Genomic DNA, 15,802 nt, shown 5'->3' with positions numbered 1-15,802 from the left:
GCTTTTTTTTTTCCCGAAGAGGTGGGGGAAGAAAATTTTCGAAGAGAAAGAAATTCATAAATTATTTTTTTGTTTGAGTGGAAAAAAAAGTTTGAAAATAAAATTTTTAGATTCGTTTATTTTTCGTTTGAGTAATAGAAAAAGGTTTTAAAAAAAGATTCCGTGTATCACGGTGAGAGAAACAAATCCAAAAATACGGCGTTGAATATGGTTTCACTATGGAAAAAAAAGTTAAGGGCGATTTAGCTGTTGTTTTTAGCGCATCTCATGACCATCTGATACCTTCCTTGTTTGTTTAATATTTTCGGTTAATTACTACAAGTTTTCTCGGTCACTAATAAGTAAGAACCCCCAAAAGAAACTTATGAAGTTGCTGGATTGGCGGCGAGGGCCCGTATGAAAAGTAATCGAGCGACATATTGCTTCAGGTAGCCAGGCCTCATTCCAGGTCGAATAATGCACTTCTTGAGGCTTCCCCATAAACGTTCAATATTTTGCGTATGAATATATGGGTTAAGGGGATCAACAGTGTTCACTATGGTTAACCTGATAGTATGTATAGCCCAGGTTGTTCAGGTTACTGTAGGTACGCCAACAGTCGCTGTAGATTATTTGATCCCAGCCTGATGTAGTGGTTAATGAGTGGAATGAGTCTCAGCATCCCGTCTGTCGCCCTTGTCACATTCGGTTGACAGTGGAACCATAAATACGTTCTTGATTAAACGTTCCAGTCCGCCAAAAAGCCAAATCGTTTTCACAATCCTGCCGCGTTGGTATTGCCGACGGACCAGACCCGTTTCGTCAATTTCAGCTTCAACTCCCGATCCTCCTATCACATTTTGGTGGTTTTCTGCCCCAAACTGGCAGACCTCCGAACAGAAAGATCGCCAATCTACGGCAGAATCCAAGGTTTTCCTTTATTGATTTGTGCGACCAAACTGCGCTGAGGAAGTGGTTCACAAAAAGCAAAACCTTCCAAGGCGGAAGATGGCAGCGCAACGTGTTTGTCCCATCGCGCAAAATACACGGGGAATTGCAGGTGGGACAATCCCGAGTAAGCGGCAGGACGCCGTGTTCGCGTAAAAATGCAATAGAGGCATCATCATTGCCGTGAAAATGCAAAATACCTTAATATACACTGACATTGCAGGAGTTGCAGAGAGCTATGCTGTTGTAGCAAGTCTCCGAAAAGGAATGTCTTTCAGGAGTGAGCCAAACCGAGCAATCCTATTGGCTATTCAGCGCAATTTAAACACACTCAAACAAATTCAAGGGTGTAAAATGTAGTTTTTTTGCTAGACAAATGCGCAAAATATTTTGTTTTTATTTTCGTTAATGAAATATTTTTTGTTATAAAATTTGTTTTATTTTCGTTAATGAAAGTTTTTTTTTTTTTTTTGGAAGTTATAAGGCAACAAAGTCGGAGTGAGGTGGGGGGGGGTATATATGCTGCATTTTTTTTTCTTAAATCTTTTTCCATTATTCAAATGTGTTTATGGGGAGAAAATATCAAACAAACAAGGAAAGTATCAGATGGTCGTGAGATGTGCTAAAAACAACAGCTACATCGCCCTTAACTTTTTTCCATAGTGAAACCATATTCAACGCCGTATTTATGAATTTGTTTCTTTCACTGTGATACATGGAATCTTTTTTTCTATTACTCAAACGAAAAATAAATGACTCTAAAAATTTTATTTTCAAACTTTTTTCCATTACACTCAAACAAAAAAAAAATAATAATAATTTATGAATTTCTTTCTTTTGATTGTAAAAATTTACCGATAAGATTATATGCCTAACACAGAGAATAAACAACAACCGGATGAGTTAATACGTCTTCGTTTTGATCACATGTAAATCATGCAGCAGTTGAAAACCCTCGCACGCTGGTACTATCTATAACCGGTGTTATATGGAACAAGTCCCGCCTATTGTACACCGGCAAAGTAAATAATACAGGAGTTCTTCATATATTTTTAAAATTGGCGTCATACCTCGGATTTGCAGTAAAGTCAAAGCAAGAAGAGTAAATTCATATTTTATAAAAAAGTATTAATGATCAAAATGAAGTTGTTTCCGAAAGGAGAAAAGGAAATTCTTATGTAAACTGTAAATAGACTTGACTTGGTTTAGGAAATAGAATTCACTAAGATCTTATGCAAAAAAATCAACAACACAATCGATCGTCACACACGCATACATATATCACTATATATTTATAGTTATACGTTTATTTGCATTTGTTAACGTTTCGCACATTGCAATTAAAATATATGGTGAAATTTCAGTTAGAGGAAAGAGTCGCGAGTTTTCACCTTTGAGTAAATGTATATTGATAACGATGATTAATATGTTGATTAAATAGATGCAGAGTAGACTGTATTTCATTACTCTTATTTAGTAATGGTATATGTGTAGGTCTACCACTGGTAATACAGTGTATTTTGCGACATGTTTCACCTCCGGGGGTACTGTCGACTCGCTTGCAGCCAAGTATTTTTCGGTTGGACTACTCGTACGCGAACACTGACGCCCATTCGTTCTCTAGGGGAACTTCATCGTTTCAGATCGACGGCGCATTCCCTCGCTTTGCTGTCAGAAACTTTAAAACATATTTCGAATTCTTTCTCAGTTTGTTACGTCCGGTACTCCAAAACAGCGGACGCAGCCACATCTCTTACAAGGACGTTCAGAACGACCCTTGCCATGCAGGGTTTAAAACGGTTGCTAGGTGTCCCATTCCCAACCGTGTTACCATGCTGTAGATATAGTAGTAGCTTTTGTCAACCACGGTCAAACTCAATGTCACATTGGCGACTAGGTAGCTATTCAGGGCTCTTCTCTTCTTATACTAAGCATTCTGTGTATTCTTGCTGTGTACCCTACTCAACTCACCCACCACTATGTAAACCCCACACCAACACACAGAGCAAAACATTTATATCATCCAACACAAATCGCACAGACAGAGACCAAAGATATCGTCTCACGAAAGACTTGGTAATGTAACAGTTTTTTATATTGTTTACTATGATATGGTACATTATTTTGTTACACGTGTGTGTGACTATGTGTGTGTTTGTGTATGTTAGTAAATAATGATCGGGAGAAGTACTCAATACAAACATAGAGGTCAATGATTTATTTGGGTTGATCATGTGGCCTGTTACTGTTTCTATGTAGTTTCCCCGGCGTGTTGACTTGTCTGAAGTGCGCAGCGCGGAAACTCTAGATCACCGGTTAGTTTGAGAAGTACCATACACGAAACTCTCCGTAGCATCTGCTGACTTAAAATAATATAAAAAGATGCATATATTCATGTTCCCAATCACATGGATCGGAGTTCAGTCATTGGGAAAACATTGGATTAGGGGATAGGAAAATATTTACAGGATTTCTCTTGCTTATGGTGCAGTGCTGTTGTTGATGATTTTTGGTCAGAACTCAAGCTTGATTGAGTAGACCTGTGATCAGTGGCATTCCAACCATGACCATTCTGTCAGTTCAAAGGCATCTGGGGCTACATTATCTGAAGTGTTCTTCATTGTTTCAAGGCAGCAGGATTTGATCTAAGGAAAGTTTTGCTGCTATATCTAACAAGTCGATTGACAGTGTACAAGCTCCTATTCTGACTCTATATAATTCCTTTGTGCCACTCACACAGGATCCACTTACTTTCCATATATTATGCCATCACCCTCACCTCATCACTTAACTCTTCCAATTCATCTTATCTATGAATAGTTAGCTCCATTGGACCACTTGTGCCCTGTTCACTCTACCTCCGCCCCCTCCTGTACTGCCTCTCATCACTCCATGTCACTGTCTGCTAGCATATTTGTTCCTTTTCTCCGAGACATATTGGGCCTCTGTCATAGCTCTACCCTGTGGGTTATGAAGACTTATGTTATTTCCCTGTCATCTCAGTTATATTGCTTTGAATATTTGTGCCTATCTCAGAATACTGAGTACTCTTATTGCTTACCCTGTTATCACACATCTCTCTCATCTCTATTATGCACGCCTAACTCATGCTTCTCATTCTGCAAGAGGAAGACAAATGAGCAGTGATGTAAGGTCGTGAGGTCCTTTTAGTTATGATGAGGACATGGCTAACTCTCTAGTGCTGGTATTATGAAAAACACAGCCAGTACATTGGGAAGTGTGAGGTTGTGAGGACTTTTTAGCTTTGTCGGGGATATTACAGCTTTCTAGTGCTGGTGGAACAAAAAAAAAGCACCCAATATACCCAATAATAGTGATAATAGTAGTAGTAGTTTTGGATGTAAGGATATACAGTGCCCCGAGGTCAAATGTAGTTAATTTTACTACAGTCTCTCTCTTTTAAAATGTTATCTATTCTAAGAAGTGTGGCATAAGCTTTGATAAGGATAGGGTTGGTGACAGGAAATGCATCCAAGCATAGAATCTGCCTCAATAAGTCTCATCCAACCTATGTCAATATAGAGAAAGCAGATGATGACAATAATGGCAGTTGTAATAAAGAAGAAGGTTTGTAAATGATTATAATTTTTTTTTTTAGCTGGATTTTGAAAATTTTTTTCAGTTTTGTGGACTACCAGTCATATGTTTATTTTTACATGTAACTTTATCATTTACTACAGGACTGTGGCAAAGTGGTTGCAAGTGGTTACAATGCTGAAACTAACTCTATTAGAAATACAGGCTCTGAGTGCAAACCTAAAAATGATGTTTTTACATGTTGTAATATCATGGCATAGAAACATATATTATATTCCTACATATAATAAACAAGTGATATGTTAATTATGTCTTTTGTCTTTTACTTATTTCATTCATTGGACTGCAACCATGCTGGGGCACTGCCTTAAAAGGTTTAGTTGAACAAATCCACACCAGTGCTTACTTTTTGATCCTGGTACTTATTCTGTTGGTCTCTTTTGCTGAACCATTAAGTTACAGGGATGTAAACAAACCAGCACTGGCTGTGAAGCAGTGGTGGGAGACAAACACAAAGACACACACACACACACACGTCTTTTACCTTTTACTTGTTTCTGCCATTAACCTGCAACCATGCTGAGGCACCATCTTAAAGTTTTAGTTGAACAAATTGACACCAATACCAATTCTTGATGCCTGGTGCTTATTTTATTGGTCATTTTTGCTGAACCGCTAAGTTATGAGGTTGTAAACACACTTACACCAGTTGTCAGGCAGAGGTGGGGGACAAAGAGACACAAAGACATGCACACATATACTCACGCACACATACACGATGGGCTTCTTTCAATTTCAGCCCACCTGATCCATGCACAAGGCTTTAGTGTCTTCTACTATAACCCAAGGCTATAGTAGAAGACACTTGCCCAAGGTGCTACAGAGTGGAACTGAACCTGGAGTAATGTGGTTAAAAAGTAAGCTTCTCACCACACAACCACACTTGCGCATATAGCTGAAAGAGTAACCAAATAATTAACCAGTTGAAATGCAGTGCAGAATGAAATTACATGAAATATTTATGTGAATTAGAAAGAAATCTTGAAATATTTAATATACAAAGTATGTTTATATGTATTTCAGAAAGAAGATATCCAGACCATCCCAAATTTGCTGACATGTTGCCGAATGGGTGCTGCTCCCATTTTGAGTTATTTAGTTCTTCACAGTCACTTCTCTTGGGCACTTGGCCTTTTTGTCTGTGCCGGCATTACAGATTTGGTAAGAATTCAGCACTGCTGTACTTTGTGCTATTGTTGTTGTTGTTGTTGTTGTAATTTTATTATTATTATTATTATTATTATTATTATTATTATTATTATTATTATTATTATTAGGGTTGTGAGCTGGCAGAGTCGTTAACATGCCAAGCAAAATGTTTAGTAGCATTTTGTCCATCTTTACATTCTGAGTTCTAATTCTGCTGAGGTCGACTTTGCCTTTCATCCCTTTCGGGAGCCCTGGGGTTAGTGTAATCAACTTAGTCCTTCCCCCAAGCTTGTTGTCCTTGTGCCAAAATTTGAAACCATTATTATTATTATTATTATTATTATTATTATTATTAAGGTGAAAAGCTGGCAGATCATTGCCAGACAAAATACTTAGCAGCATTTCTTCCATATTTTGAGTTCTAATTCTACCAAAGTTGATTTTGCTTTTTATCCTTTCTGGGTCAATAAAATAAGTAAAGGCAGCAAGCTGGCCGAAATGTTAGCATGCCGGGCAAAATACTTAGTGGTATTTTGTCTGTTGCTATGTTCTGTGTTCAAATTCCGCCAAAATCGACTTTGCCTTTCATCCTTTTGGAGTTGATAAATTAAGTACCAGTTGCGTACAGGGGTCGATCTAATCGACTGGTCCCTTCCCCCCAAATTTCGGACCTTGTGCCTAGAGTAGAAAAGAATAAGCACAGGGGTCAATGTTATCGACTAGCCCCTTCCTCTTAAATTTCAAACCTTGTGCTTATAATAGAAGGGATAATTCTTATTATTAAAGCAGTGAGCTGGCAAAATCATTAGCATACTGGATAAAATACTTAATAGCATTTCTTCCAACTCTGCATTCTGTGTTCAAATCCCACCAAGGTCGGTTTGCTTTTCATCATTTTGGGGTCATTGAAATAAGTACCAGTTGAGTACTGGGGTTGATGTAATTGACTTGCTTTTCTTCTCCAAATTCCAGGCCTTGTACCTGTTGTAGAATTGTTAACATGCTTGACATAATGCTTAGTGGCATTTTGTCTGTCTCTACATTCTGAGTTCAAATTCTGTCATTCGGACTTTACTTTGATGAAATAAGTACCAATGAAACATTGGGGTTGATGTACTCAACTAATCCCCTCCCACAAATTTTCAGGCCTTGTGCCTTTAGTAGAAATAATAATTATTATTATTAATGTGGCAAGCTGGCCGAATTGTTAGCACTTCAAACTAAATGGTCAGTGGTAATTCTTCTGGCTTTTTATATCTTGATTTCAAATTTCACTGAGGTTGACCTTGCTTTTATTTCTTTTGGGAGTTGATAAAATAAAATAGCAGTCAAGTACTGGGGTCAGTGTAATCAACTTCAGGGAGCTCGAAACTGTTGGCCTTGTGCCAAGATTAGGATGAATTATCATCATCATCGTTATCTTCATCATCATCATCATTATTATTATTATAATAATAAAAGGTTGATTGGTAGAATCATTACAGCATCAAAGTACCTTGCAGTTTTTGTCCCAACAGTTCAAATCTAACTGAATTCAATTATGTTTTTCATCTTCCTGGGGTTAACAAAAGAAAGAACCAGTCAAGTACTAGGATTGAATTTAATCAACTAACTCCTTCCTCCAAATTTGTGGCCTTGTTCCTATATTATAAATTATTATTATGATGTGATAATTAAGGCGGTGAGTGGTTAGGATCATTAGAACAACAGACAAAATACCTTGTGGTATTTTTTCCAACTTTTTATGTTCCAAGCTCAAATCTATCTGCTGGAATCAATGTTGCCATTTATCCTTCCAAGGTTGATAAAATAAAGTAACAGTCAAGTACTAGGATTAATCATATCAACTAATTCTCTCCAAAACTGCTGGCATTGTGCCTAAACCAGAAACAATAATTATGATGATGATTATTATTAATACAAAGTGGAGTATCAAAATAAAGTCTTTACAACATTTAGTTTCATCATTCCACATTTTAAGTTCAAATTCCAAACTGACCCTTCATTCTTTAAGGAGTTGATATGATAAATAACTACCACTAGTGTAAGTGCTGGAGTTACACCTTTTTTACTGTAACTCTTCCCCTATACTTCTGTGGATTTTTAAGACCTCATCATCATTATCATTGATACAGGACAGTGAATGCCAGAATCAGAGAAGCAGTATGTCTTTTTACACTATTTTTACATTTGTTTTTACCATGCTTGCCTGAGGTTGATGGGTCTTTTCCAACACAGAAACTTCACCACTTGTTGCATTGCTTTGTCATCTCCTTTTAGAGCTTCAACATCTCGTTATCAGCTTTGATCACTTCTGCCTATGTATTCTTCAGTTTTCCTCTTCCACTCTTTCCTTCCACATCAATCTCCTGGTATTTCTTTGTCCATCTGTTATCATTTATACACATTACATATCTGTGCCAATGCAGTCATCTCTCTGAGACACAATATCTAATTCTTCTCTTAGCTCATCTATGGTTCATTGCTCATGCACACTAATATTACACATCTAGCAGAACGTGCTTCATTTCTTTACAGTCTTTAAACATTGTCTGCAATTAGTGCACATTTCACTACCATGTAATATCACAGTTTGTACATATATATTGTACAATCCACTCTTTGCTTGAAGAGCATATCCTTTGTTGTCAGTTGTAATATCTCCCTGAACTTTTCCCACTCTGTTCATATTCTGACTGCCAAGCTTTCAGAGCATTCTCTTTTACATTTTATTAGATCACCTAGGTAATAGAAACTATCAACTACTTCTGTTGAGCCATCTGAATATTACAAAGGAATTCATTTTACTGGTGATCCAACTGCTAACTACTTCTATATATTTGTCACAGTGTCTTTATTCACTGTTAGCCTGCTTGTGATCTCACAACCTCTTTGTGCACCCTTTGAGTATTTTGCTAAGAACTGATTGGCTTAATTACCCCTTCCTTGTAAATTTGACACTTTTGTCATCATCATCATCATCATTTAGTGTCCATGTTTCATGCTGACACAGGTTCAGCAAGGTAACAGTAGTCGATAGGTCAAAGGACTACACCATGTTCCTTGTAAGAAACTATCATTTGTAGTGGATATAACCAAGGTAGTAGATTGGTGCATGAAATTCTTGAGGAGAAATGTAGTAAATTTTATCAATCTCAGTATTTCATTGATTCTTATTTTATTAATCTAAGAAGGATGAGAAGACAAGTTGTTACCAATAAGATTTGAACTCAAAACATAGAAGACTTAAATTAAATGCTGTTGGGCATTTTGTTCAGTGCTTTACCAATTCTACAACCCATTTACTTCAAAATGCTTAACTAAATGTGTAATAGTAATCAGTAAAAAAAGTATGATGCATTTATGACTGTCTAAGTCCCAAAGGTCAAATCTCTTCAGGTTAACTTCATCTTGTATCCGTCAGAAAATTGATTAATATGTATTAATAACATCTGGTTGTCCCAGTGGTGATCAACATATATTACATCCAGGTAGTGTGTATCTAAGATTATATTATCTAGTGTATCCAATCTTTTTTTAAATTAGTGTGGTTTTTTGTATGAGGAGGAAGATTTGGTTGCTATTTGTAGCATTTTGATGTTCCTTTGTTGGCTTAGCAAGAAATGGAATAGTTATGATTGTGAAGAGCAAAATTACCTACACAGTGCCATACAGAATTTTCTTCTCTGCTTTGAAAATGGACATCATAGAAACTAATGATGAAGAACCAGTACTAGCTGTTGCTTCTGAGTGAACCACTTGTAAATACTCCTAAACACATCAACAGAAGACATATTAAAGTTTGAGGTCCAGGGTTGATTCATTAGACTGTCTTTTTGAGACATTTGCATATCTGTCTCACTTTGTATATTGCCTTTTTATTTGGCCATTTGCATATTGTCTATCTAATGAATATCTATATATTGTTGTTCTCTCCATCTATATTTCAGTTGGATGGTTATATTGCTCGCAACTTTGCCAACCAAAAGTCCATGCTAGGAACTGCATTGGATCCTTTGGCTGATAAAATACTGGTCAGCTTTTTGACAATTTCTCTTGCTGCTGTTGATCTCTTACCAAGTGAGTATAAATGTGTCCTCTTTTTTGTTTTTAACTTTCATTATGTGTGACCAATGACAGAAGAAAGTCTTTGTGTTAATGACTATGAGTGTGTGTGTGTGTATGCATGTTCTTGTTGCTCTATCATGCTTTCACATTCTTCAATATTATACTCCACTCAGTTGAGGGATCTTGTCCGGTGAGTATCTTCGGATACAGACCAGCTTTTGGAGAGATTGAAGGTGGTTCATCTCGTTTTCCCCAAGTCTTTTTCTTTTTTATGTTGTTGTAAATAATCCATTTCTCATCATACATGATCATTCTTTTCAAAAATGGATAGTTTTTTGTTTCGTCTGAGCAGAGAATCGCTGATGGAAATGCACTCTATTAAGTTTTTCTTCCATTAAGTTATGAGGTACCTAAACATCATAGTGATTCATGTAACTAACTGTTTTTAAATGTTTTATAATGTTCACATGAAATACAAGGATAATCTCTGCGATGTCTCATGTTGTGTGACATGGATTATTTTTTATTAAGGTCTTGATTTGTCCATTACAAATGACTGTAGGCCTGCCGGAACGTTCACGATCTTCCAGATCAAAATTTTTGGTTCTAAACCTAGTAAACCACTTCTGAACAGTACTTTCAGCTATGATACCATCTCCATAAATAGCACATATCTTCTTTGCTGTTAGTGCTGTGTTTTTACCTTTCTGGAAATAAAAGAGCATTAAATGATGAAAATGTATTTCATTTTCCTTCATTTCAATTTTATCATAAGAACAGTAGAAGTAAATAATCCCCACAAAATTCAAATAGAAAAATGCGTGGAGATCTCTTTCAGAAAATCTATGTCATATGTTCCTGTCACATGATAAAACAGATCATGTGATTAAACATCACCAATTGAAAAATGCTATGAACTTTTTTTTTACCAAGCCAATATTTCTATATATGTATTATTTTGTCATCTCTCTCTTTCTCTCTCTCCCTCTGTGTGTGTGTGTATATATATATATATATAAATATATATACACATTGGCATTATTGTTGTATGTATTATATTTGCTAACATTTCAGTTCCTCTTTTACTTGTGATTGTTGGACGCGATATCGGTTTGATTGGTGTCAGCTTCTATATCCGCTACATCTCACTTCCACCACCGGTCAGTATCATATTCCAGTATTTCTTCATCTTCCTTTCTCTTCTGCTTTTTTTCCTTCTCATTCTGAATAAAATTGCGAATCATGCAAGAACGAGAATCCAAAATAGCAAAATTGATTTTATTTTCACAAAATCTCTGATGTTGATGTATTTTGAAGTTTCATAGCATGCTTCCTTTCCTCCTCCCTCTTTTATCTATCTTTATTCTTCTAATTATTCTTTAATTTTTGTTTCTGATTTTCTTTGTTATTTTTCTAAATCCTGCCAAAGATGACTTTGTGTGTCATAATTCAACTGGATGTTAGGGATAAATAAATACCAAAATCAGATTTAATGTGGAAAATTATTTCAATATATCATATTAGAAAATTTTGACAATTTTAAAATCTCACAATATGTGACAGCGACAGGGAAGACCCTACAAAAGTAGAGAGAGAGACAGTTATAGGATGTGACACACACAAATTTACGAAAGTATGCAGCATCTCGTGTATATGACAGCTTTATTAACACATCATCCCATTCACGCAACTGTTCTTACCTTAAGTCACTCTCTCTCTGTTACTATCTTTCCCTCTGTTAACTACCTCAGACTTATACTTTTTGCAACCTTCTCATTTTATCATATAATTCGCCCAACGCTTCTAGGAGGCACATTATAGATTTTTACTGAAATCAAACTAGCTATTATTGAACTGGATGTTAGTGTCACATGTATGCAAAGTTTCATGAATATTGATTCAGTGATTTAGGCACTAAGTTGGTAACAGGCAGATGGACAGACAGACAGAAATTGCTATTTATATATATATATATATATATATATATATAGGCCAAGAGAGATGACTGTGCTGGTATGGTCATGTAATGTGTATGGACAAGGACAGCTGTGTAAAGAAGTGCCAATCTCTAACTGTGGAGGGAACCTGTGGTAGAGGTAGACCTAGGAAGACATGGGATAAAGTGGTGAAGCATGATCTTTGAATTTTGAGCCTCACAGAGGCAATGACTAGTGACCAAGACCTTTGGCAATAGATATGCTGTGCTTAAGACCCGTCAAGCCAAGTGAAATTGTAGTCATGGCTGATGTTGGTGTCACGTAACTAGCACCCATGATAGTGGCATGTAAAGAGCACTGTTTGAGCGTTGGGCCTCACAGAGGCAAAGTGACTGAGTTCCTTTCGAGGGTTGGGCCTCATGGAGGTAATGACCAAGACCTTTGGCATTTTGTCATACTTGAGAAGAAGACCCATCAAGCTGAGCAAAATTGCAATCATGGCAGATACCAGTGTCACCCATGCTAGTGGCACGTAAAAGCAATCATTACACTCTTGGAGTGGTTGGCATTAGGAAGGGCATCCAGCCATAGACTGGAGTCTGGTGCAGCCTTCCAGCTTAACAGCCCTGGTCAAACCGTCCAACCCATACCAGCATGGACAATGGACGTTAAATGATGATGATGATGATGATGAATCCAAACACTTACTAGACAAGAGTCATAATATTTGGCCATTGTAAGAAGACAGTAATAAACGCCATGTGTAAAACCATCCCTTTTTAATTCTGGTCTCGTGTAATATCACCATATCTCCACACCACTATGCCAATGTGAACTGTTTCTGATTGAATCTTATGTGGTTTGTTTCCCCAGAAAACACTCAAGCGGTATTTTGATGTAACATATGCTACAGCACAGTTAAACCCAACACTGTTAAGCAAGGTAAGGAAATTGGTCTTATTGTTATGTTTTTTCTTTGATTTGTTTATTCTTTTATTTATTTATTGTTTTTAGTCATTGGAGCGCAGCCACACGAGTTGATATGAATTGCGTCCCTTTACAGCGTTATGCCCCTTGCATGGCCTTAAAATCCACAATACTTTCATTTCAATTTACATCACGCACGCACACACATATATATTCCCTATCTTTTGCTTGTTTCAGTCGCCGGACTAGGGCAGTGTTAGGACACCATTTTAAAGGACTCTACCAGTTTACCATCTGATATTCACAATATGCATTGACACTCACACACTCTATATATATATATATATATATATATATATATATATATATATATATATATATATGTATATATCTTGCAGATTGTATTTCTTTTGCTTTTGCTGGTTAATGGCTTCTTGACAGTGTCATTTGCTTGGAGTGCACTACCCCACCACAAAAGCATGTCTAGGTTGTCTGTCGCTTGATAGACAAGGAGATTATAATCCCTACATGGGAACGAGAGGGGGTAGTTGGTGACAAGAAGGGTATCTGGCCATAGAGATTCTACTCCATTGTACTCCTGTATGACAGATGCAAGCATGGAAAAATAGATATTAAAATGGTGGTGGTGGTGGTGGTGATCGTGGTGACTCCAAGTGATATGCCTTGGGGAAGGAACTTCTCTAATGTTGGCAATCCACCCACACCTCACTTTCTCCGCAGTTGACAATATTAATCCTTTAACAGTTAAACCGGCCATATCTGGCCAAAAGTATTCTGCCTGTTTTATGTTCAAACTGGCCAGATCTGGTCTCTCGCATCAACCCTACAATATCGTTTTAAAAATTAACAGCTACCTCATCAAAATCTCATAGCTACAAGATAATGCATGATTAGTTCAAAACAATGTGGATAACAAAGCATTAATTTTGGCAGAATAATGTGAACACTAAAGGGTTAAGGTTGTCCAATAATAAGACAGTTACAGGAAAGCCTTCCAAACTAAATTATTCTGTTTCAAGATGCACTAAAGGACAGTTTATTGTATTGAAACTTATTGTATTATATTGCCTTTGTATTTTCTTTTTGGTTTTAAATTTATTTTCCAGGTCAACACTGGAATCCAGTTAACTCTTTTAGCTGCCTGTCTAGCAGCACCTGTCATGGGTTTTGTTGATCACATCTATCTCCAGGCTCTCTGGTAAGTGTTTCCATTCTGCTGGATAACGGCTTTAATCTTGCTTATTCTTGTTATGATGTCATTTTTACGTGATGTTGTGGCGAAAGTACGATACACTCTGATGAGAATAGATGGGACTGCTACATATAAATAGTAGTGGTCTGATGTAGGGTTACCTACCCATACAGCGAACTGACTACAATGTTGGGGTATAATATTACCTAATTACAACCGCAGTAATATTTCCACTAGTGCTTCGAACACAAACAGCACAATAATCAGGTATGCCTTCATGGAAAATTGCACTGCTTGTATGATGGTGGTGTTTTTTACAATTAGCATGCACTCTCAAGACACAGAGACATGAACACACACACACAGAGCTAGCTTCTTTCAGTTTCCCTCAATAAAATCCTCTCACAGGACTTTAGTCATCTTTGGGCTATAGTAGAAGACACTTGTCCAAGGTTCTACACAGTGGTACTGAACCTGAAACCATGTAGTTGTAAAGTAAATTTCCTAACCACATAGCCATGCTTCTATCATTTGACTCTAACAAAATTGCTGTAATGGTAAAAGATGAAAAAAACAGTTTTGTATCTTTAATGATTTTCATATTGAGGCTTTTTCCCTTTGTTTGTTTTTATTTCTTGTGTGATATTTAGTTTATATGTTTTTGATATAGTTTTATCTTATTATTTTTATTTATTTATTTTTTTGTCAGGTATCTCACTGCAACGACAACAATTCTTTCTGGCTTTGGATATATTCTTGCCCGCAAGGATGTTGTGAAATTTCTAGATGAGGATTTATCATCAATGAATTCAAAGAAATAATTTCTTGTGTAGATTATATAATATATTATATAATATGCAGATGTATGTGTGTGTGTGTGTGTGTACATTATGCCATTCTGTACTCTGGAGTTTATCCATTTGCATATGTTAGCAGCCAACACTATTTGTAATAGACAACAGACAGATACAAAAACCTTGTCTCTGTATACAATATATTCATGGACAGAAACACCTTATATATATATATATATATATATATATATATATATATAGATATAGATATAGATAGATAGATAGATGTGGTGTGAATGAAATTTTGAGAACGTAAAAGTAGATAAAGAGAAGAGGATAGATGTGTATGTTAAAAATGGTCAAAAGGAATAGGTGAGGAAAGAAGTAAGAAAGAAAGAGGAAGAGAAAATGAAAAAAGGAGTGTTAGATGGTGGTCAAGATATTATAAGCGGGGTGGGAGAGGAGTAGAGGAGGGATAGGAAGAGATAATGTAAGGAAGGAATATGTGTGAGGAGTAGGAGGTGGGGTGATATGTTTGAAAGGCACTAAGGTGGAGGGATGGGTACAGAAAATGGTATAGGGAGAGTAAGCTTTCTATGAAGATGGGAAAATCCAACATTTTGGACAGTCCTTCTGAGTTAGAAAAACTGACTGCAACTGATAAGGAATGCAGGACTATGGGAGCTTCAAATGTGAACAGGAACTGCTAAGAGAGAGAAACAGGGTGAGAGAGTTAGAAGGAAAGAGGAATGGAACGAAGAGGAAAAGTGGTTGAAGTCGAGAGTGAGGTGACTGGAAAAGATGAGGTGAAAGGAGAGTTGGGAAATAAGAAAGGGTTTAATGAACTAAGAGGTGTAGGAGTAGCAAAACTATTGGATTTTCATGGCAAGTTCACTCTACACTTTTTTACCTATTTTACTAAATCATACTTGTCTTGCTGATGCAGACCAACACAAGTCTCCTTGGAGTGTACTCAAATTCATATATATATATATATATATATATATATATATATATATATATATATATGTACATATATATATATATAGATATATATGTACATATATATATATATACATATAAAAATAAAATAAAAATGTAAAACAAATTTTTTGTTTTTAAATATCATGGTTGAGGTTGCATTCTATTCTACTCAACTGAAAATGAGT

At 36.3% G+C, this 15,802-nt stretch overlaps 1 protein-coding gene across 1 annotated transcript; it reads left to right on the top strand.

Moving 5' to 3' along the window:
• Nucleotides 1-1,478: 1,478 nt before the first annotated feature.
• LOC106867467 (putative cardiolipin synthase (CMP-forming)) lies at nt 1,479-15,594 on the top strand. Its single transcript, XM_014912348.3, has 7 exons — nt 1,479-3,003; nt 5,569-5,706; nt 9,645-9,774; nt 10,837-10,922; nt 12,573-12,641; nt 13,754-13,845; nt 14,549-15,594. The coding sequence occupies exons 1-7, from the start codon at nt 2,455-2,457 to the stop codon at nt 14,658-14,660; spliced, it is 1,176 nt and encodes a 391-aa protein (XP_014767834.1). The 5' UTR covers nt 1,479-2,454; the 3' UTR covers nt 14,661-15,594.
• The last annotated feature ends 208 nt before the right edge of the window (nt 15,595-15,802 follow it).

The sequence above is a fragment of the Octopus bimaculoides genome, chromosome 11 (genome assembly GCF_046866305.1).
Source record: "Octopus bimaculoides isolate indiv1 chromosome 11, ASM4686630v1, whole genome shotgun sequence".
Classification (NCBI taxonomy): Eukaryota; Metazoa; Mollusca; class Cephalopoda; order Octopoda; family Octopodidae; genus Octopus; species Octopus bimaculoides.
The sequence above is the reverse complement of the archived record's forward strand: the minus strand, read 5'-3'. Positions and strand labels throughout refer to the sequence as shown.

Coding starts and splice junctions, on each gene's coding strand:
- LOC106867467 (XM_014912348.3), top strand. CDS start 2,455: ATGTTTCACCTCCGGGGGTACTGTCGACTCGCTTGCAGCCAAGTATTT. Junction 3,004..5,568: donor ATCGTCTCACGAAAGACTTG/GTAATGTAACAG, acceptor TATGTATTTCAG/AAAGAAGATATCCAGACCAT. Junction 10,923..12,572: donor ACATCTCACTTCCACCACCG/GTCAGTATCATA, acceptor TTGTTTCCCCAG/AAAACACTCAAGCGGTATTT.